At 40.3% G+C, this 24,358-nt stretch overlaps 1 protein-coding gene across 2 annotated transcripts in view; it reads left to right on the forward strand.

Moving 5' to 3' along the window:
* Window positions 1-1,153: 1,153 nt before the first annotated feature.
* Window positions 1,154-24,358, forward strand: part of ECHDC1 (ethylmalonyl-CoA decarboxylase 1) — a 36,229-nt gene continuing 13,024 nt past the window's right edge. The window contains exons 1-4 of one of the 2 annotated variants that reach the window (XM_020790724.3): window positions 1,154-1,442; window positions 14,533-14,754; window positions 19,352-19,494; window positions 22,385-22,437. In XM_020790724.3, the coding sequence (XP_020646383.3) occupies window positions 14,535-14,754; window positions 19,352-19,494; window positions 22,385-22,437 (416 nt within the window). In that variant the 5' untranslated portion in view covers window positions 1,154-1,442; window positions 14,533-14,534. The remainder of the gene's footprint in view (window positions 1,443-14,532; window positions 14,755-19,351; window positions 19,495-22,384; window positions 22,438-24,358) is intronic. The other variant, XM_078383382.1, reaches the window with a different exon arrangement.

Consider the following 24,358-nt stretch of genomic DNA (forward strand, 5'->3'; position numbering starts at 1 on the left):
AACAACAAAAAACCTAAGATCATGGCCAGTGGTCCCATCACCTCCTGGCAAATAGAAGGGGAAGATATGGAGGCAGTGAAAGATTTTACTTTTTTGGGCTCCATGATCATTGCAGATGGTGACAGCAGCCACGAAATTAAATGACTCCTGCTTCTGGAGAGGAAAGCGATGACAAACCTCGACAGCATCTTAAAAAGCAGAGACATCACCTTGCCAACAAAAGTCCGAATAGTCAAAGCTATGGTTTTTCCTGTAGTGTTGTATGGAAGTGAGAGCTGGACCATAAAGAAAGCTGACCGCCGAAGAATTGATGCCTTTGAATTGTGGTGCTGGAGGAGACTCTTGAGAATCCCCTGGACTGCAAGGAGAACAAACCTATCAGTTCTAAAGGAAATCAACCCTGAGTGCTCACTGGAAGGACAGATCCTGAAGCTGAGGCTCCAATACTTTGGCCATTTCATGAAAAGACTCCCTGGAAAAGCCCCTGATGTTGGGAAAGTGTGAAGGCAAGAGGAGAAGGGGACGACAGAGGATGAGATGGTTGGACAGTGTCATCGAAACTACCAACATGAATTTGACCAAACTCCGGGAGGCAGTGGAAGACAGGAGGGCCTGGTGTGCTGTGGTCCATGGGGGTCACGAAGAGTCAGACACGACTTAATGACTAAACAACAACAATTCAGATTGGAACTAAAGCAGAATTAGAAATGTATTGGCTTTTCAGGGCACAATACAGGTTACTATAAGAGAACACAGCTCCGCGGGGAAGACAAGCGAAACACTATCTTGTCAACATCGCAGACTAAATTCTAACCCATTTAACACTTGGCCAATTTAAGAAGCCAATTCAGTTGTGTTTGGCCGGATGTTTCCTGCTTTTGGGGACAAGCGTCAGTTTCGCTGCCAGATACAAATGGATGCTCCGATTGTGTGTAAGGCGGGTTCACACCGCGCTGTCGAACTGCAGTCAAAAAGAGAACAGTGAGGCGGTTTCCACTGGGAGGCGGTGCACATGTTGGTAGTGCAAGGCAAAGCCACGTGGGGGCGTATGTGTTGAAGTGTACACGGGTTGCCTTAGTGATTCTTTGGTGGCTGTTCATTGCCCTGTGGAAAATACTGCGTATTTATATTCTGAAACCCCATAGTTTCCCGCACACGAGAGTAGTCATGAAATCCTCTGCGTACTTTCCTTTAAATTAGATGAGAAATGGGTGTTAAGAACCCTGCCCGCAAGTTCTCTCCCGGCACACTGCGGGCACATTTCCCAGATCTTTTCAGCACTTTCTATAAATGATTATAAAGTCCCATTGTTAAGCCTGTCGGCTTCCTGGTCAGGATCTCTTTTGCACGGCAACGGTTTCCTGGGGGGAACCATTTCTCTGTGACACAAAGGTTATTACTGTTTGGGACGCTGGAGGGTTTGACCCGCGTTGTGGGTGCAGGTTAGTAATCTTGGCTTTGGTTTGTGTTCGATGTGACGGCTTTCTTGCCTCTCCTTTGCAGAGATGACGACAGAAGTGCGACAATTCAGTCCAACTCCCTTCCTCTCCTCCCGTTTGCCCTGTGTGCTTAAATAAGCGGTGCTAAAAGCTGCCAAACCTAGCTTTTGGGGCTTTATTAATGTGTGTCGTCTTCTTTCGTTATATCTTGCTTTAAGTTCTCTCTTTTTGCTTGGTGGGCTACCCCTTTGTATTAATCCCAGAATATAATAAATTTTACCTGCTGTCAAGTCGATTTCAATTTATGGTGATGGTTTCCAGAGTTTTCTAGGAGTAAAATAGTCAGAAAAGATTTGCAATTTTCTTCTTATGAGGGGTGCTGTGCAGCCTGCTCAAGGCTACGTGGGCTGGCTTTTGTCCCTTGAGGCACAGAGGAGAATCAAGCTCTATACTGAGATACTTCACTGAGCTACTGTCATTCCCCGAAAATAAGACAGGATCTTATATTAATTTTTGTTCCAAAAAACGCACTATGGCTTATTTTCAGGGGATGTTTTATATTTTTTCATGTACAACAATCTACATTTATTCAAATACAGTCATGTCATCTGCTTCCGGTTGCTGCACAGTGGTGGGGGGGGCAGGGTTTCACTTAACTAGGTCTTATTTTAGGGGAAGCGGTATTTAGCCAGCCCTATAATAAAAGGGACGTGGTGGCACTGCGGGCTAAACCGCAGAAGCCTGTGCTTCAGGGTCAGAAGACCAGCAGTTGTAAGATCGAATCCACGCAACGGAGTGAGCTCCTGTCGCTTTGTCCCAGCTCCTCTCCAACTTAGCAGTTTGAAAGCATGCAAATGCGAGTAGATAAATAGGTACCACCTCGGTGGGAAGGTAAAACCTCACTCCCTAGTCATGCTGGCCACGTGACAACGGAAACTCTTCAGACAAGCGCTGGCTCTACGGCTTGAAAAACGGGATGAGCACCATCCCCTAGAGTCAGACACTACTGGACTAAAAATGTCAAGGGGAACCTTTACCTTTATCTTTACCTATAATAATTATGTAGCATTAAGTAAATTCTTTTGAATTGTGGTGCTGGAGGAGACTCTTGAGAGTCCTCTGGACTGCAAGGAGAACAAACCTATCCATTCTGAAGGAAATCAACCCTGTGTGCTCACTGGAAGGACAGATCCTGAAGCTCAGGCTCCAGTACTTTGGCCATCTCATGAGAAAACTCCCTGAAAAAGACCCTGATATTGGGAAAGTGTGAAGGCAGGAGGACAGGGGATGACATAGTACAAGATGGCTGGAGAGTGTCATCAAAGCTACCAACATGAATTTTACCCAACTCCGGGAGGCAGTGGAAGACAGGAGGGCCTGGCATGCTCTGGTCCATGGGGTCACGAAGAGTCGGACATGACTTAATGACTAAACAACAACAAAGTAAATTCTGATTCATAACAACCCACTTCAAGGTTTTCTAGGTATATAGAGTACTCAGAAGTGGTTTACCATTCCCTTGTTTTGGGGGCACCATGAGATGATGCAACTCAGCCAAAGTTCCATAGCGTGTCTTACTCCTTGTATACACAGTCCCAACATCTACCTAACTAACTGTTCTACTGTACTTAGCTAGTCCAATCCTACAATACAGTTTAACGATTAAGGAAATAATCTTTGCTGGTATGAGATTTTCTTGGTGTGTTTTAAGTGATGGCAAATGGGTACTGTACTTTTCTCATGTAGGAATTGTCAGATTTGCAGGGAATGGTATTCTACATATGTTCAGATGAATTGTTATGAAGATTAAACTTGGTTAAAGTTGAACTCTGTGCGTCTGTATAGTATTCTTTTGTTATTTCTCACTCCTGGTGGACAATTTTTTTTGAAAAGTAAAGGATATTACAGAGTTTGAAGGCTGAAAAATCTTTAAGATTCAGATTTTTTGCTGTGGTCCTAGCTGTACCCTCCTGCAGTTGCTGAGATGGTAGTCCACGGATTGTATGGAAGGAAGGGAAAGAAACCAGTTCATACTCAGAGAAGGAATTCCAGTACATTGTGAAAGGTGAAAAGAAGAGGGTGAATCTATGGTGTGTCTAAACTGGAGAATGCTTTAGATCCAAAGGATTCAGAGGCCGACAATCATCTACTATGTTCTTGGCAATGTGGTTCAGGGGGAAGGACTGGTGGCATCTCCGGAAGAGGGATAATTTTTTTTTCTGTGTTGGATGGATCATGGACACATTTCTCTGTTTTAGAACACTTTGAATTTTCAGGTTAGATTGTCCTGTTAGTGTACTTATTTTGGAGTAACTTTCACTGATCAAATTCTGTGGGACTTCGTTCCAGAAAACATTGTTTTCACTGAAAGTAGATTTATTATGTCACAATGCTTCAGAAACTGAGAGTTAAACAAGGCAATACACTTAGAACAAGTATTTAGAAGTAATGAAAGGTGTCTGTTTATCTTAGCATATGATTTCCTTCACTTCTGTACTTTGCACTTAGCATGTTGTGTAATTGGTCATTTCAAGAGAAGCACAGGCTTAATTGGCAAGTCTTATTGCTAAGACACGTAATTTTGAAGAAATCTGTGTTGGAAGGAAAGTGGATTAATTGGAGGGAGTAGGTGTTCCTCTTAACATCCAATTTTACTCTATATATCTTTGCTTTATGTTACAACTTTACATCCGCTTACTTGGGGAAATCCAGTTGAACTTTGATTTACTTCTAAGTAAACATACAGATGTTTGCATAGTTATTTATCTGAATGTGTTTGCTTTGCAGACTGTTCTTTGTGGTAAACTGAAATCAGATTGTGTGGAATGATCTGTGGAGACATGATAGGTCGAAGGTCCTATAGTGTGAGCCACTTGTTCAGTGGTTGAATGAAGTGGCTCTGGAGTCCCTTTATATTCTGTAGAGCTATGATGAACTGGGAATCGGGAACAATAATAATGAGATAAGCAAAGCAGTCAGATATTTCTTATTTAAGAGAAGGAGGTATTTGGCAACCTTACTTTCCTTTGAATCAACATCTTTGATGTTTACTTGGAATCCCTTTGATACAGTAAAATCTACTTGGAACTAAGTGCAGATTGGATTATTTCCTAATCTGACACCTGTCTTCTTCTGTTCGGTCATGGTCTCTTAACGTATTTTCCGTATTCGTTTTAAGGAAATTAGAGCTGATGCAAAAAAGAAACCCCTGATTTTTTTCAAGAATATTCTGAGTCTGCTACCCAAATGTCTCTCCTAAAACGTAATGTGTGAAGATTTGACGGTGAACTGTCAGTGTGCACAGAATTCTAATTGCTTTTAGGCAAAACGTTCTAATTTTAAATTTTATTGTCAACTTCTTAGCAACTCCTTTGCAGTTTAATCCATACATCACAGTGATTATTTCCAAATTTCTTTTACTATGAATGTACCTGCTGCTTTTAAACTACCACAGCTTTGGTTGTAAATCTGGGGTGGGTGTGGTTGATTGAAGCACCTGTCTATTTAAAATTTATGTTAAAAAACTGAGCAGATTACATCTCCTCACCTCCCATGCACAAGATTTATATCTGCCTTCTATTAAGGTTAGGTTGTTTGCTATTCATAGCAGGAATTCATTAAACTATGCAAGAATAGAAATACAGTTTTCTAGGCTGGTGTAGCTTAGAGCTATTTTCTCACCCGAAGAGGATGGGGAATGCTTCAGTGTAGGCAAGAACAGGGAATACGTGCCCTACTGCGGTGGTCCCCAACCTTGGGCCTCCAGATGTTCTTGGACTTCAACTCCCAAAAATCCTGGCCAGCAGAGGTGGTGGTGAAGGCTTCTGGGAGTTGTAGTCCAAGAACATCTGGAGGCCCAAGGTTGGGGACCACTGCCCTACTGGATATACTTGGACTGCAACACCCATCATCCTTCTCTATTGGTATCCTAACTACAGCAGATGGGAGTTGCAAGCAAAGAACATATGTTTCTCACCCTACTTAAATAGATTAGTTTGCAAGATGGTCTTAGCAAGCAGTTGTCAAAGGTTGTATCTGATCAGATTTGGTGACCAAGCAAAAATAATTGATCTGAGTATCACTAGAAACTTCCAAGGGCTGTAGCACCACTGCCAATCATTCTGTGATCTGAAATGGCTTTGCATTTGTTGTGTTAGCACTTTGCATGTCTGCCTCGTTCTACCCTTTTCTTTCTCTTCTTTCTTCTATAGTCTTCTGTGGGAAATGGAGAATGAGTTTTGCATGGGACTAATTTTATTTATTTATATTATTAACAATGTCAAAATTTTGCCTGGCTGGAATGTATAGTTACTAGGGATGTGCCATTTGTTTTGGGGGGTTTTGTGTGTGAACTCCAATTCCTAGAATTCTCCAAGAATTCCTGAGGCAGAATTCTGGGAATTTTAGGCCACAGATGCAGAACTGTAGACACTTTTATTTTGCTCCCCTGCGAAAAGGTCTATTCCTCTATGGAATCCACACTTAGTTCCTCCATATGTTTTCATTTCCTGCTGCAATGCCCCTTTGGGAGGAAGATGCTGCAATGCCCTGTCGGTGAGGTACTTCTTTGGGAAGTGGAAGCATCACAGTAGAGGCCTCCCAGGCAGTATTGTGGCAGGAAATGAAGGCCTGGAATGCTTACTGTGTGTGTTTAGTCGTTTAGTCGTGTCCGACTCTTCGTGACCCCATGGACCAGAGCACGCCAGGCCCTCCTATCTTCCACTGCCTCCCAGAGTTGTGTCAAATTCATGTTGGTTGCTTCGCAGACACTGTCCAGCCATCTCATCCTCGGTCGTCCCCTTCTCCTCTTGTCGTCACACCTTCCTAACATCAAGGTTTTTTCCAAGGACTCTTTTCTTCTCATGAGATGGCCAAAGTACTGGAGCCTCAGCTTCAGGATCTGTCCTTCCAGTGAGCACTCAGGGTTGATTTCCTTTAGAACTGATAGGTTTGTTCTCCTTGCAGTCCAGGGGATTCTCAAAAGCCTCCTCCAGCACCACAGTTCAAAGGCATCAATTCTTCGGCGGTCTGCTTTCTTTATGGTCCAACTCTCACTTCCATACATCACAACAGGAAAAACCATAGCTTTGACTATTCGGACTTTTGTTGGCAATGTGATGTCTCTGCTTTTTGAGATGCTGTCAAGATTTGTCATCACTTTCCTGCCAAGAAGCAGGCGTCTTTTAATTTCGTGGCTGCTGTCTCCATCTGCAGTGATCATGGAGCCCAGGAAAATAAAATCTGTCACTGCCTCCATGTCTTCCCCTTTTATTTCCCAGGAGGTGATGGGACCAGTGGCCATGATCTTAGTGTTTTTGATGTTGAGTTTCAGACCGTTTTTTGCACTCTCCTCTTTCACTCTCATTATAAGGTTCTTTAATTCCTCCTCACTTTCTGCCATCAGAGTGGTATCATCTGCATATCTGAGGTTGCTTACTGTAATGGTTACTAAATCAGGAATGGAGCTCATGGAGCTCTTCACATCTCATGGAACTGCAATTCCCACAACGCTTCACTACTGAGTAGTCTGCTAGCTAAGGTTGGTGGGAGTTGCAGTCAACAGCTTTCGTACATAAAATAAGTGTCCTCTATATCCCACCATAAAATTAAAAAAAAAAACCAAGTGTAGGCAAGGCAAGCACTAAATGGAATCTCTTCTACCCTTGCTTTGAAAATAGTCTATCAACATTGCGATACATATGGCAAGCTTTCATCAGGACAAATCCAGTACCAATGAGGATCCCAGCAGAGGGATACTGAGAATATTAGATATAAGAGATATAAGGGAATATAGAGAGAGGTCTGTTTGGAGTAATGGGCCCAGTTATGCCTGCCCTCCCTTGTGGTCAGAAGCTGGGATAATGTGTGGTTCTTCAGTGATTGTTGAACTGGATCCCCTTTCTTCATCGTTGATAATGTGTGTTAGAATACAGTATTTACTTCATCTTCTTGTGACAGTAAATATGGGGAGCATGGGGAGGAAGGGGAGGAAGAAAGAAAAAGTCACCTGTAGAAGTACAGTACTTTTGTATTATAGTCGACCTCTGTACAGTATCTGATATTACTGTTGTGATCCTGCAATAAAATCTTCTAGTGTTTGTCATAAAGTATACTGTATTCAGTTTTGCTCACATGTTACAGACAGAAGCCATTTTTGCCTTGCCATGATCTCTTGCTGTTAGGTCACAAATAACATATTCCTAGCAAGTTGCTTTGATTACAAGATTTCAATCAAATTGGTTTGTTGTTATTGGGTTTTTTTGTTTGTTTGTTTTTTGCATTGCTGGTTGCATTCATGGGACAGGGCTTCTGTTTTCATCATGCTGTAGCAGCAGTAAATAGCTACTTGTAAGGAAAACAGAAAACACATTGATCATTTCTAGACAGCATTCAAAAACCCACTAGAAGATCTAGCAGGAACAGTTATTTAGAGATTTTTAAGACGTTCTCATTTTGCAGTCTTGAGACCAGGATGAAGAGTGGGGTATGTGTGCAACAGTCTATTACAATGTCAGTTTTTCTTTTAGATTTCATTTTTTTTTAAAAAAAGAAAATATTTCTTGTATATTTTTAAACAGGTCTGTTACTGATTCCAACTTTTTAAATCAATTCAAAGTTGATTTTCCAAATGGTTCTAGAGAAAAGGGAAATGTTTAGTGTTGTGGCTGAACATTTGTTTATTTGTTTGTTTCAGATGCATTGCCAGGGCTGGGGAAGAGTATGGGCAGTGACAGGGGAAAGGATCAACTGTATCTACTTCAATTTTGTATTTAGCTCTTTTAAAAAATTATGTTGTATGCCTGCCTGAGTCCCTTTAAACAAAAAAAGGTGATTGAAGTAAATGTTAATAATTAAAAAGTAATTTTGTATTTACTTGAGTGAAGTGGTATATACAGCAATATGTTGAGAATTTTGATTATAACGTGTATTTTCATAACATCAGCAGGGTAAGGGGATATTGGTTAGCAGAGATATTTATGACATTATGACACTGAGAGAGTAAAACCAACGACTTAGTCTATTTTAACTGCTGTAAGTCAGATCACTTTTTCCTATGCTGTGTGTTGCTTCATGTCATGTTATGCTGCCAGAGGAATGTCTATTCTCTATGTACGTATATATGTAAATAGACTAAGTTGTTGGTTTTACTATCACAGTGTCATAAGTATCTCTAATACATTTTCATATCAAAATCTCAACACAATATACATGCTGTTGACAGACCTAATAGGAAGAAACTGTGTGTATATGTATGTGAGTGGCAAAGAAACAGGCCATTGGTTTGGCTTCTGCCTTTAAAAGAAAACAAAACAAAACAAGAGAATTTCTGCCACAATATAAATGAAATGTAAGGCTGTAATCCTGTGCCTGCTAATCTGGAAGTAGGCCCTATTGAGTTCCTTCCTTTAGCTCCCATGGCTTTGTGTGATGAAAGAGATTACGCAAAATTCAGAAAAGCTAGGGACAGGGACAGAGAGATTGTAATGTTATTACTGCTCTATGTGTTTTAGGGTGGTAATACAGGCAAATCTGTACAGATAAACAGATTAAAATATGTAATGATATAAAGGTCCCAGTCTTCTTTCAGGCCGAGGGATCCATAGTTGGATTACTGTCATATTCTTATTCATCTGTTTTCCTGTGACAATTAGTCTTTGTAGTTTTTTTATTCAGGCATGGCCCCCTTGAGGTCAGAGACAAAATGTCCAGGGAGACTGAAGCGTTTCCCCACTGTTCATTTTGTCTTGGGAGTTATTATTTATTTGTTTATTATTTCTAATGCCAGATTTGTGTCAAACTTTTTAAAAATAAACTTTTTAATTTGCCCAATGTAAAATTTCCTGTTTGTCCTATGTAAAATTCTATGGGGTATAGTACTTAATTTAAGTGAAGTATGTCTCATTCAGAAGTAAAATTGAATTAAAAAGATTAGTGGCCAAAATCCTGTTGCTTAGTGTAGTAAAGTGCAGTAGAGTACGCTCATTGAATAAATGAGGATTTGGTGAGTCAACACTCCAAAGTTCCATTGATTTTAGTGGACCTACTGCAGGTATGACTTGCTTTTGATGAGTGTTTCGCTAGTTTTAAATGTTATATCTATTAACAACTGGTTAAACACAGAAAACTTCCAGTATTCTGGTTCTGCAGGAACATATATCTTGCAATGATATGCTTGTTTTGTTTGGTATTAATCCAGGAAAAATAGCTGCAGAACAGAACAACATAGGGTGCAATCAGATGGACATTTGTCCGGCACTCTGGTTTGAATTTGGGACAGGCTGGTTCGTTCTTTTTTCCACTGGCCACATGATGTATGTGCCATCACGAACCAGCATGCCCCAATCAATCCCTACCTGCATCTTTTGGGGTTCCTGTCAGGGGCTACTTTTTTAATTTTTTTTTTTCAAGTGTAGGTAGGATTGCCTCGTTTTGGTTTGGTTCCGTTGTGTGTGTTCGCTGGGATTGAATTAAAGTGACTGGCTGAATGTCCCTGTCCTTAAGTCACTTAATGATCCTGAGAAATGGGAAGCTTTCCTTGCTGCTTGTCTGATGAGGGAAAGGGAGGGGATGGTTTCCATTTTATTTTATTTTTTAAAGCCCTTTCAAATAATTGCTGATCCACTGTGCTGGTTAGCAACAATTAAAAAGAAGTGGAAAGCTTCATCCACCTTCCCTTCGACAGGAAAGGAAGCTTCCTATTTCTCAAGATTGTTAAGTAGCTTATGCAAAGCATTGAGGAGGAGTCAGGAGACTCTTTTTTCCCCCCAGTTATTTTTCTTTCCCTTTAAAAGGAAAGAAAATTGGTCTAGAGATCCAGACAAGTTTGCTTGGGGTATAGTGTCATCATTCCTTGTATGTGGATGTAAGGATTACCCCAAATAACAAACTGCATCTCGAAAATACCCTGATTTAAACCTAGATCTAGGCTGGAATAATTGGGTTATATAGTCACACTCATAGTCTGGATTATACAAAGCACACTAATTGTTATCCAGTTCTTTAGGAACACATGTCCCATGGGAGAGTAGCTTTTTAATATAGAAACATTAAAATGGAGGCTTTATAGCCCTTTAATGCCTCTGTGTAATGAGAAGGAGTTACTTTTCTCTGGCACTGTTTTTCTTTATCTACTTTGATTGTAGAAGGGTTTGTATATGTCTGTGGTCTATCATACCTAGCAGGGGCAAATGAAATGCTGGGGAGGGAGGATATACAACAAGGGCAGGAAATAATGTGAACTTCCAGAGGTTATTGGATTCCAGTCTCCATCAAACCTGTTAATTTACGTTGTTTTCTAGCTCTGATGGTCATTGGAGGCCAACAGTCTTGGGAGAGTCTATGATGGAAAGGCATTCATTATATTGTGCAAAATAGTGGTTCAAACATTAATCAAGATTTCCCCGAATCATTAAAAACCACGGCAACAACCACCAGCAGAATTATCTCATGCATGCTCAGTTTCATCCTGAAGTTAGAATACTGCTTGAATTCTTAGGTTTTCCGGGAGAATCTTATAAGCAAAGGAAAAGCCATCATCCATTGTGCCAACTGGATCCAAATTTACTGAGCTCTGCTGAAATTATCTCATTCTCCAATATCCACTGGCAACAGAGAGAAGAGGAGCCTTTATGTTGCTTTTCAATCCAGCTGTGTCCTACTGTCCTAAATTTGTTACTTGCTTGCCTAAACAGATTACCTGCTGAACTTTGTAACCAAGAATATAGTGCCTACATTTGGATTCCTCCCTTCCCAAACATTTTTCCTTTTGTGGCATTTGTTTTAGCTTTCTGGCAGGGATCGTCTTATTTCTGATATCTGTGACTCTGGGAGCCTTTTAGGGCAGAGATATGTCAGATATGTCAAATAAAACAGGTACAGTGGTGCCTCGCTTAACGGGCACTCCGTTTAGCGACGAAACCGCATAGCGATGAAGATTTTGCAATGTTTTAAATGGGTTTTTTTCGCTTTGTGATGATCCCTTCCTTGTTTCGCTTACTGATCATCGCAAAGCGATGATTTTTTAACACCTGATCAGCGGTTCCAAAATGGCCACCGGGTAAAAAAATGGCCACCCGCTGTGTTTAGGGATGGATTCCTCGCTTAAGAGGCAGCGAAAATGGCTGCCATATGGAGGATCTTCGCTTTAAGGTCAGTTTTTTGCCCATAGGGTTTTTATGCGTTTCTATGGGCTTTTAAAAATCGCATAGTGACGAAATCGCTTAGCAGCGATTTTTGCTGCGCGGATAATGTCGCTATGTGAGGCACCACTGTACATAAACAGCCAGAAAATATGCTTGGTAAAGCTTACTGGAACAAATGTTTAGTGGTCAAGGAGACTATAAAAATGTTAATTGGCTCTTCATATTAGATAACCTATTAAATCAAATGTTAGAAATTTAAAAAATAAAGACCTTTTTTTCCAAATCGGATATTAATAGCCTCTTTTTGAAAAATGGGAACTCTGGAATCTCTTTTGATATGGAAGGCGGCATAACTTCCAGTACTATGCTTGCTTACTGAAGTGGTTTCAGTTTCAAGCTATTAGCAATATAGTAACGTAAGTATATTCTTTTTTGTGCTTGAGCCAAATCACAATATCCTTTTTAAAAATGACTGTAAATGCAGATAGATCATGATATACAATGACTAGCGTGAGAGAAGAGAGCAAAAAATGTTATTCCATCTTGTGTCATGTGACTCAGTCATCCTGATTTGTATAATGAATACTCTATACAGTTGACCGGCTATACTGCATATTTGTTGCCTCCCTTTTCAGTTGCTGGGATAAAATTACTGCAGTGGTACAATTTCAAAGCTGTACATTCTTTATGAATTGCAAGCTTCCATCAAGATATTTAGGTTGGATAAAAATAAAATATTTTCTTAAAAAATCAAATTGATTTAAATCATTATTCAAATAAAAATAACAATTTTTAAAATTTAATTTGTCAAAAAAGCCCACCCCAGATTTAAAAAAATAAATAAATTATGATTTAAATCAATTTAATTTTTCTTATTTAAATCAACTCCTCCCTGGAGATATTTAAGGGATACTCACTAGATCGAGAACAGGAAGGCCACTTTTGGTGTGATCTCTCTTGCAACTCCTAGTCTCCTTCCCCTCAAATATGTTCTAGCAGATTGGAGATCTTGGGGAACACCTTTCAACAGCAAGGGAGGTGGCAGAAGGCACTTCTGGGGAAATGGTTGTAAATCATCTCCCCTCACTCTTCATTTCTTTTCAATCAGATTCAAATCCCTAACTTTTGCAACCATTTGCTACTAACTCTCTGCAGGAATTTCTGCTCCTTGTGAATAATTTTAACATTTAAAAAGACACTTAACCACTGTGCTCTGTTACGCTAAATTCCAACCTGCATTGGAGCCCTGCTTTTCTTTTACCTGTCTTTAAAAGCAGTCACTTGCAGCAATATACCATATGTTGTTTAGCCACTTACCAGTTTCTGATTTGTGAAATAAGTGTGCATTAGTTCTGAAAAGGGCCTGTGCACATGTACCTGAAGTCTCAATAGTGGAAATATTCGAAATCTGTCCTGTGTATTTATCCTGTGTCTTGGGCTCAAAGGCAACTTGTTCTTCTGATGTAAGAAGGAAGTAGCTGGTACCATTCTTCTTCTGATGCTGGGCAGAGTGTACCTCTGCGCTTATACCTTGAGACCACATACCTGGGCCTCAGTTGAAGGGAGCAAGGCACATATCTTCCCATACTTGAAGATCAGACCCAATATAGTACTGCTATATTGTATAGTCCCATTGTAGCCTAGATGCTGAGTGGTGTATAGTCTGTAAATGGTATACACCTCTTGAACCCCATTTTATATTCATTGCTAGTCCCATCATATTGGCTAAATTTTAATACTTTTAATACTTCTATTATTAGAAGCCACATCACTGAAATGAGCAAGGAATTTCCCTTAACACCCTAGCATTCTGTCAATTTTATTTAGTGGTGAAACTCTACAAGAATCCAGCTTGTTTTTTTCCACATGCACAATGGTCGGTTAGGTATGCAGTTGTCTTTTCTTTCCCTTTTTAATTTGTGCCAATTGCACAAGAGAGTATTCATGCTCTTTTTAACGGGGTGATGAACAGCTTGCATTATTACAAGTTGGAGACAGCTGGAATTGGTGCATAATGCTTTGTCCGCCAAGCAGTTACACTGCATGGTTCTTTGTGGTTTTCTGGCCACTATTCCCCAATCTTTTAAGTGATGCTGTAGATCTCCTGTACAGAGAATTAGTGCAGGGAAATCGCCCTGGAGGGAGACCACAACTGTGATACAAGGACATCTGCAAGCGGGATCTGAAGGCCTTAGGAATGGACCTCAACAGATGGAAAACCTTGATATCTAAGCGTTCAGCCTGGAGGCAGGCGGTGCAACATGGCCTCTCCCAATTTGAAGAGACCCTTGTCCAGCAGGCCGAGGCAAAGAGGCAGTCCCGAAAGCAGCAAAATCAGGGAGCTGGACGGGGGACAGATTGTATTTGTCTTCAGTGTGGAAGGGATTGTCACTCTTGAATCGGCCTTCTCAGCCACACTAGACGCTGTACCATAGTCTTTCGAGACTGAAGGATGCCTAATGATGAATGAGTTGCCACCAGATATCATGCAGGGATGGCCATGATGGAAGAGTGTGGCCCTTGACATTTTGCATATGTGAAATACATTAAACACCACAAAATTGCTTTTGAGCACATTTTTGTACATTAATAAGAAATATTTAGAGATTCTTAAAACTTTGTAGAATAATTCAAAGCAGATTTTTCACTAGAAATAATCCTCATATCACAGAAGTGGCCTCCTGATCTGTTCAGCTCAATCTGAATTCGCTTCCACTCTTAATGCTTATCCCAGTCCTTTGCCAGCAGGGAGGTTCATGTTTCTTCCCTAAATGGCTCAAAGGCTTCCCTGTTGTCTGCTTTCCTCCAGTATGTTTATCTCTTGGCACTTTTGTGATCTTGCTGTTAGATTGAATCAGACAATTGTTGCTTTTCGAGCAGAGTGGTTTGATCTTGAGCAAAATGTTGGCAACGTGGCCAGGGTTGACTCTTCTGATGTGTGTTTTTTCCAGAAATGGCAGTCTTATTGGGGAAGAGCTTCCCTCATATTACTAAAAGCAGGCTGTTGCAGCTAAGAATGGTGTCTCTTTACAACCACACCCATGGTTTTGAGGAGGACGCAGTGAAAGAGAAGCTTCAGCAGTTCCCTGGTGGATCCATTGATCTTTCTAAAGAAGATAACGGCATTGGGATTCTCACACTGAACAACCCAAAGTTCATGAATGCATTTACAGGTACAGTATTAAGAATTTAATGGATTTGCTTCCATTATGTAGGTGCTAAAGCAAAAATAAGAAACCACACCCTAACATGCAGCATTAGCAGTGAGAAAATTTAGCTTTGAAATGTAGAGGTGCTGATGTGGATATTGTGATTCATAGAAATTGTAATAACACAAAATTCATTAGGCTTAGAAAAACAATTTAATAAGACTTAGGTTGTGAATAGATGGTTGCAGAGGCACATGCCTGATTGTACTGGAAATGGTCATTTGCCAATGTTCCCTCTAAACTGCACAGCCACACAGTGCTAGATCAGTGTTTCATAGCATTGGATCAGGGCCACACAGCTGATGTAGAGTCCCTGCCCTTTTGCTTCTGGTTGCAGCTAGAACCCCACGCACATGGGGTGGGTACCTGGGTACCCCACCCCATGCTAGCAAAAAATTAGAGGAAATGTTGTCTCTTACCTTTCTGTCCGCTGAGCAGTTGCTGCAGCCTCCCCAAAAGCAGAGGCCCTACAGTTGGAACAAAAAGGTCCAGCTTGGGAGTGGATTGGAGTGTGATATATTTCCCCATCTGATCACACCCTCAGTCCCAGTTCTTCTTCTTCTTCTTCTTCTTCTTCTTCTTCTTCTTCTTCTTCTTCTTCTTCTTCTTCTTCTTCTTCTTCTTCTTCTTCTTCTTCTTCTTCTTCTTCTTCTTCTTCTTCTTCTTCTTCTTCTTCTTCTTCTTCTTCTTCTTCTTCTTCTTCTTCTTCTTCTTCTTCTTCTTCTTCTTCTTCTTCTTCTTCTTCTTCTTCTTCTTCTTCTTCTTCTTCTTCTTCTTCTTCGTTTGTTTTATGGCATAAGGTATTCAAGTTTATAACCTGGGTTTTCCTTAAGGCTCCAGGTGCGGAGCCAGTATTGACAAAGATTTCCAGTATATAGCTACAACTGGATTCACTCAGGACTGCTTCCATAATTTTCACTGAATGCCAAAACAACAGAAAAGTCTTGTTGTTATGTTGTAAGCCGCCTAGAGTGGTCGAAATAACTAGATAGGCGGGGTATAAATACAATAAATAAATAAATAAATAAATAAATAAATAAATAAATAAATAAATAAATAAATAAATAAATAAATAAATTCTGGAATACACGAGACTTTCTCAGAGCAGAAGTTATCATATAGCCGAAGCACCACCACCCGTTTGCCCCCAGTTGATGCTGTATATGGTAATCATCATTGCCAGTGAACATTGGGATAGAACTTGAGATATTTTAGATAAAAACTGGAGACAAGAATAATAGCTATAAAGCTATAGGCAGTAGTGAAATTTCTTTGGCACTGATAAATGAATGAATGCTGTTGACAGGGGCAAAGTTGATGGACCCCTCCAGAATCCAACATTGTGTCCATGGACTGAATTTTATACAACAGGACTGTCCCCTAACCATTGTAGCTCCATGATCACCCTGGTGTTAGAAGAGATTCTGAAGACACAGGGAAATTGCATGGGTAGAAAATTGACCCCTCCCCATTTTCTGCTGATAGAAGCAGCTCTGTAGACAGAAAGACTAAAGAGGATTGAAGTTGCTACATTTTACATTATCATAGTGTTTGTGTAGGAAACATCACAATGAAAACTGATCAGAGGCACCCAGTATTAGAATACTGTATTTTTCCGTGTATAAGAGGACCCTATGTTTAAGATGCCCCCAATTTTGACCCTTTTAAGCCTGAGTGCCCAAATCAGTGGGCACCTTCAGGGCTGGCACATCCTCCAGAGGGCTGCCCAGGGGACGCCTTTTTCCCCTCCCCAAATATAGGCAGGGCCTTGGCCCAGGCTTCCTGCACTGCACTCTGCTTCACTCACTTGCGCTCCTGCAGCAACAGAGTTGCAGTTAATGGGCAGCCGAGGATGGCCAAGTGTGGCTCCTCCTTCACCTCCACCTGCTGCTGCTGCCACCACCCAATTGCCTCCTCCAGCGCCACCCGTGGGCTCCCTTCGGACAGGGGATAAGGCAGCGGCGTGAGCTTGAGCTGAGCCCCAGCAGTGGCATTGGTGGAGGCTATTGGGCAGCAGCGGCAGCAGGAGGTGGGTGCAAAGGAGGAGCTGTGCTCGGCCCTTCCTCACAGCTCGCAGCTGCCCAGTTACTGCAGCTGCAGCCACCCGCTTGCCTCTTCCAGCACCACTTGTGGGCTCCCTTTAGGCAGGGAACAAGGTGACGGCATGAGCTTGAGGTGAGCCCCAGCAGTGGCGCAGGAGGAGGTGATTGGGCAGCAGCGGCAGCAGGAGGCAGAGGTGAAGGAGGAGCCGTGCTTGGCCACCACTCACAGCTGCCCGTTGACTGTGGCTGTGGCGGCCCGATCGCCACCTCCAGTGCCACTGCCGGGGCTGTGTGAAAATATGAAGAGAGTGTTAGCATTTAAAAACACAGCAGAAGATTTTCTCCTTACGAAGGTTTGGACCAGAAGCTCCAGCGTAGTGAGGCACACAGGAAGACATCAGGAATAAGTACAGAAAATATTTACTTACTGTACATATTTACATAGTGCTCACAGGAACGTAAACATAGGCATTCAGCAGTCAAAGGGACAGAACATAAGCATGACAGTCAAGATAGAACTGTGAAGGGAACACTAGCCAGCCTCTTAATTTATACTACCTCCAACCAATCAAATTAGTGGTTCGCCTCATGGTAATTAATTCCTCATGGCTGTGTCCTTCTTGTCACATAAGCAGTGACTGAATAACTCCACCTGCACTAACCAATTGTTAATTACATTTCTTTTTCTTGAAGACCTAACAGAGAGTGGTCCAAAGACCAAGAATAAAACTCAGAGCTTTACAGGACTTAAAAGAAAGAGGAGGAATGGGCTTGCCAAATTGTCTACTATATTATAAGGCTTGTGCCTTGAACTGGATAAAGGAATGGATTACTTTGGAAGACCAAAGACTTTTAAAATTGGAAGGACATGATTTACGATTAGCATTGCATGCATATATGTGGTATGGGAAGGGCAAAGACCAAACACCTTTTTCAGCACATATTGTAAGAAAAGCGCTGTATCCGGTCTGGCAAAAATTTCAGGGGTAAATGTATAAAATAATTCCGATATGGGTAGCACCTTTGGAAGCTTTTACACAACCTTTAATTTTGAAAGAATGGAGACATATGTATAAAGAGCTCTTAATTAAAGAACAATTAAAACATATACAGGAGCTGAAGGAAATGGGTCTACAGACAGACTGCTGGGCAACGTTAAAATTAGAATCAAGGTTTAAAAAAGACAAAATAATGGGTTTTTATGAGGGGAAGGTTCAGATGGATGAGTTATAGATTTATACTAGTGATAAAATTATACAAAATGTATACTTTTTGTTAGAATATAATTTAAAAGATGAAAGGGTGAAAGCAGTGATGATTAAATGGGCACAAAAATTTGGTTACAATATAGATATAGATGATTGGACTTGAATGTGGAATGACAATTATAGATTGATTAAACCAGTAAACCTGAGAGAAAATGTTTTAAAGATGTTTTATAGATGGCATTTCACACCTGGCAAAAATGATGTTGGAGGTTAGCAACTTATGTTGGAAGTATTCTCAGCAACCCGGGAATTTTTTTCATATGTGGTGGACATGCGATAAAGCAAAAAGATTTTGGAGACAGATAAAAGTTATTACACAAGAAATTATACAACAGAAAATAGCTTATAAACCAGAGATGTTTTTGCTGAATATAATGCCATAAATTGATGATAAAAAAATTAAATATATGTTGTCACACATATTTACAGCTGCAAGTCTGATCTGGGCCCAAAAATGGAAAAATCAGGAAAATGGGAAGATAGAGGAACTGTTTCAAAAATTATTAGATATTGCAGAAATAGATAGTTTGTCAGATGCATTACGTGAAAACCCGAGAATATATGTTAAAGAAAGCTGGAAAATGTTTTATGATTGGGCCAAGAAACAAACATGAGTAGAGAATATAATATATGTTATGGATTTTAGTACTGTAACACAGCCATGGAGTCAAGATTATATTAGATATTGTATTATTGTAAGCACTTCCCTATGTTTATGTTTTGTTTTGTCTTGTTTTTCTTTTCCTTTCCCCCCTGTACAGTATTTGTATTCCTTTGATTGTTGTGTTTGTTTGTTATATAATAATAATTTAAAAAAATTAAAATAAAAAAGAGAGAGAGAGGTCCACCACATTTATCCCCACTAGAGAGAGCACAGTAAATGCTCAAAAGCAAGTAAATAGTAGAAAGAGTTGGCGGAATCTTATTAACTTGTGAGTCAAATGGTGTAAATCTCAGTCACAAATTGCTGCTAATGAAGGAAGGATCTATTCCTCAGTGGACACCAATCATGTGACTTGGCTGTTTTGGCTTCTGCTGACAAGATTTGTAAGTCAAAAATATCTGGTGGGACACAGTTGTTCATGCATGCTCTATATCTTCTCCTGCTGCTTTGCTACATGTTAGTAATAAACCTATTGTTTAAAAAAAGGATTGACACCAATGACTGCCTCTTATATTCTGTTGTGTTGGGTGTGTTCCAAAGCTGCAGACTAAAGATATCCTTTGGCTGTGCTTTCTCTTTAATGGCAGGAACCATGATGGTAGAATTACAGGAAAAGGTTGCTGAATTGGAAAACTGGAAGAATGGGAAAGGACTTATTGTCCGTGGTGCAGAAAATACATTTTGCTCAGGATCTGATCTGAATGCTGTCATGGTACTGTCTCGGCCGCAGGCAAGTGTTGGTGGAAATCAATTTGCCGTGCGCCCTTTAAAGTTCTGAAGCATTTATGTCTCTAAGAAAGTTAGCTGCCAAAGGTTCAAGGCTGCCTAAGAGGGATAATAAAAAACAGAAATTATTTCATTCTGCATCGGGTTGCTGAGTATGCTATCGGTGTTCTTTAAAATCTTGTCAAGCTAGTGATGCATTTGATTCATTACCAAGATAACCCAAGTTATATAGTCTTTACTCAGCATAGTCAGTTTTATTTCAAACATTTTCTTCTGACCCTCTTACTGTTCAGAGGAATAAGACCTTATGCAGATGGAATGATAAACCTGATTGGTTTTCTAGGCTGTTAAAAGGGTCATTTTCCTTTGCCTGCAGTTCGGTAATGGGGGGGGGGGGGATCAGAGTTGTAAGAAAGCTATTTAGACTGCAGTCCTCTGTTTACTTGCCTGAGGGTAACCCCCACTGGACTGAAATACAATTTAATTTTGCAGGTTTTTGCCAGTTTTCCTCAACACTGTTGCTTCTTACTGAGAAAATCTCTGTGCAGCTCTCCCTTTGCCAAATCCTTTTGTTTTCATAATTGTATGGTTAATGTGGATAACAAACTCATTTTCTTTGAAAAGCACTTGAAACCATGGCAACTTGGAACAGCCAGTGGCAATGAATAATCTGACCAGACCATAATGTGACATTTTTCAAGGCAGTACTGAAAAGTGCTGCTTTCATTTGTGGGGTCAGTAAATTAGGGCTGGAGATGAAGGGTGATGACTGGGTTTTATTCATTATTATAGCAAATGCCCAAGATGTCGCTCTCATAGCTAGCCACAATATGCTTCTCTCTCTGCTTTTGCATTATGTGAGAAAGAAATGTCTGACTTGGATTGCGTCATCATATGCAGTTAGTTTCACCCAAGTTCTGCTCAATAAAGATCATTTCTTGAGTGGAATCTGGCTGTGGGAAAGAATGTCTCTAAGTAACCATAAGATAATGTCTCCAAGTAACAGTAAGAGAAAGCTGGCTGGTGGACTTGGTTTTCACAACAGGCAACCAGCACCTGGTTGTTGCGGGAAATAGGATCAAGCCTTTAATCTAATCTGGCATAGCCTTTATTCTGTTTAATCTTTGGGATCATTTAACTGAAGTTAATCATCTTTGCGTTCAAGCCTTTTCAGGGAATTATGCCTTCCTTGGCTTTTAATTGATATGCTATTCATAACTGTCCACATTTCGCAGACTGTAGCTCTGGTTGCCAGGCGAATGTTAACATAAGCCCTGTAAAAACAGAGATGTGCCATGATCATTGGTGTGAATTTGTATCAAACATTTCCATTGTGAATCAGTCTTGTCTTTGTTTTTCTATTCTCCTCCATGAACAGATACATCCTTGTATTCATTGACAGTTTAGATCTTTGTTTTGCTTTCCCTAGTACACTGTTTGGGTTGCTTTAAAAATGAAATACAGTACTGACAAGGCTACTGTATGAGAAAATGCCTTTCTTCTTTGGTAGAAAAGAGGAGCAAAATTATTTAGAAATAGATGAATATAAAGAAAAACAGCAGATCAAGAAATGGAGGGGCAGCTGGCTGACTGAAATATTTACAAAATTTTGTAATATAAATCCTCCCTTTGTCTGTGAAATGAGAAATTCATGGCTCATAATTTAAAGAATGTGATGGCTCTTCTCTTTTATATATAGATCCCAAGGGCCTTCACCATGCATACTTCCCTGACTCTGTGTTATGTAGCCATGCCAAATGACAAACATTTTGGGATTTCTTTTATGTTCTAGATCAGTTTTATTTTATTTTATTTTATTTTGTTTTATTTATATCCCGCCTATCTGGTCAGGTCAGGACCACTCTAGGCGGCTAACAACATAAATAATACAATAAAATTGATATATAAAACAATTATTAAATAGTAAGACATTACACAAGGTGGGAGGAACAATAAGAGAGGAAAAAAGGTGTCAAGGGGCGTCAGGGATTATCTGATGGGAAGGCCTGCCGAAACAGCCATGTTTTTAATTGATTCTTAAAGATACCCCGCGAGGGGGCCACGCGAATCTCAGGAGGTAAGTTGTTCCAGAGGCGAGGAGCCACCGCCGAGAAGGCCCGATTTCTTGTCTTTTCCTTCCGGGCCTCCCTCGGCGTCAGGCTCCTCAGCCTCACCTCCTGGCTCGCACGAGTGACACGGGTAGATCTTGGTGGGAGTAGGCGTTCCGCCAAGTATCGAAGTTCAAGGTGGGCAGGAAGAAGGTTGCTATCTCTCTTGCTTGTGTGCATCACATAAAGAGATACGTGACATTTACAGTACTGATCTTTACATATCTACACACCAGTATTCAAAGGACTAGTGGATGTTTGATTATTTTCCAGTAGAAATGGGCAGCTATGGTTGACTATCATTTTCATGACCCCTAGCCATTATAGTCTATGGTGCAACATCATAGGAGCTGCAATCTGACCAAATCTAAAGAGCTACAGTTAGTGGTCTGCTTTTGATCTACACCTTAGGTTCTGCTTGACTCCTTGCTCCCGCCTTTGTTTATTTATTCAATATGTTTGCACTCTGGAAGAAGTTTTTTAGAAAAGATGTTATAAAAATAGCAATATAATTTATATAAATGAGCTTGACAAGCGAACGACAAATAAGAGACACTTTCATCTGCTTAAAAACCTTGATATTTGAAATATTGAAGGTGTGACGGTGTGTTGCTTTTTTTCTCATAGTTAGGAGCACATAGTGTAAGGACGTCATATAGAGAATGTAGCCAGTGTAAATTCAGTTGAAGTCATGAGATGTGAATTGTGAATATCACTGGTGCATTTTTCTCTTTTGGTAGTAGCATAATTCATGATCATTTCATCTGTTTTATTTCTTCACTCTAGGATGGGATGGACATGTGTATGTTCATGCAGAACACTTTAACCAGACTCATGAGGTATATTTATTTTTGTGTGTGTGTGTGTGTGTGTGTGCGTGCGTGCGTGCGTGCGTGCGTGCGTGTGTGCACGCGCGCACACACAAACTAAAATGCTCATGCTGAAGTTCTAATAAATTTTCAAAAGTGACATCTAATGTTTGAATTGCGCTCTTTGTTACGTCTCGCTAGTTTTAGAAAACTGAACAGTTGGTTCTTATCAACATAAGATCTGGCATTTAAGATTCTGGCATTACAGATTTTTTGAAAAATAGCAAAACCCTTGGGAGGAATAAATTCTCAGAAATTAGAAAGCATTGATGCTTTTTGAAAGACATAGAGGCTAGTCATCTTGTATAAGTTGGCAAGCAGCAGCACCACAGCCTACGTTGGCACAGGGAAGGAACATGTGCAGGGGAGGAGTATACTGGTTTAATCTTTCATCTGTTCTCCCCTGACACAAGTAGGTTTCTTTTTCTTCAGTATTTAATATTATCTCTATAGTGACCAGAAATTCGTATTTCTCCTGTGCCTACATAACAGTAGTTGATTTCTGATCTTCAATTTTGTGAAGGTTCTTTCTTTGTAAAATGACTAATGTGAGGACCTGGAGATGAGAGAAATGATCTGTATGCTGCTGACATTTTAATCCCCTTCCTCATTATTCTAGACATTTTGCTAACAGACTGTAGACTTATGGCTTGCATGGACTTGATCACAGGCATAGAGTAATTGCTGTCCAAGGCCACAGAAGAATAATGATACAGAGAATGGCTGGCTGTGAGGTGAATGAGAAAAAAAATGTATCTTTCTTCTTCAAATTTTGCTTCAGGGAAGAAAATCTGCTGGAGTAAATCTTTTCTAAAAGCAGCATGTTGCACATGAAGAAATACTCTGGTATTGTGTTGTTCTTGGTCATAATTTAAACCTACAGAACATCTCTCTTTGATTGAAGTACCATACATTTTTGGGTAGTAGAAGTCTTCTGGTCATGTTTCTGGGCGTCTTGCTCAACCAATGTGTTAGAATTGTGTAAACAGCGAGAAAAAGTGTTTGATAGTAGAGTGAGGCTGGCAAAACACCTAATGAAAGTAATTTTGTTATGAGTTTGACAGGAGAAAACATTTTTTTTTTAAAAAAAGAAAGCATTTACTTAAGTGTGAACAAAAATATAACTTCTGAAATCACGTTTCCCTGACATTTTATCCTTGCTGAAACCATTGGTACCTGTCTTATTAAACCAAATTGATGGCCAGAGTCATGTTGTACAGCTGTCTGTGCAATAAGAATGACATAATAATCCACAGCAGATTGCTGCTGATTAAAGACTTCAGTTTTATTTCACAGTGCTCATGGCTTGCATACAATGAGATAAAGCCACATGTACCCCAACTTTGAAAAAGTACTGGTATTTCATTAGCAGCAGTCTTCTGCTGACAATGGTGTCATTCCTGTTGTGCAGCTGGAATCAAATAAGATTTCAACCACTGACCAGCTGCCTTTATAGAATTATGGATGGGATCCCGAAGGCTATGTAGCCCAACCCTGTGTCTGTGCAGGAAATTTGCTACTGTAGCATCCACGGGTGAGGTCAGGCCAAAACATTAGTTCCATTATTTTTGGTGGCCTGGACACTGTATGTCCAGCTGTGCAGCCTAGAATTACATTAGCCTCTTTAAGCTGCCTCTTTAAGTTCAGTGTACAAACTACCAGAGCCTCCAGCTCCTTTTCATATGTACTGTTCTCAAACCAAATGCAGCAGTGCCACCCTTCTTGGATTTGTGCTTCTGATTTTGCTGATCTAAATGCAGAATTTCACATATGTCTTTCTCAAAATTTGTTTGTGAAGGGAGATCAGATAATAACTGTCAGTCCTACCTAAGTCAGAAAAACATTTTATACTCTTCGGTACCATAGTGACATTTTTAGCATTTCTTTTTCC

Source organism: Pogona vitticeps, chromosome 1 (genome assembly GCF_051106095.1).
Source record: "Pogona vitticeps strain Pit_001003342236 chromosome 1, PviZW2.1, whole genome shotgun sequence".
NCBI lineage: Eukaryota > Metazoa > Chordata > Lepidosauria > Squamata > Agamidae > Pogona > Pogona vitticeps.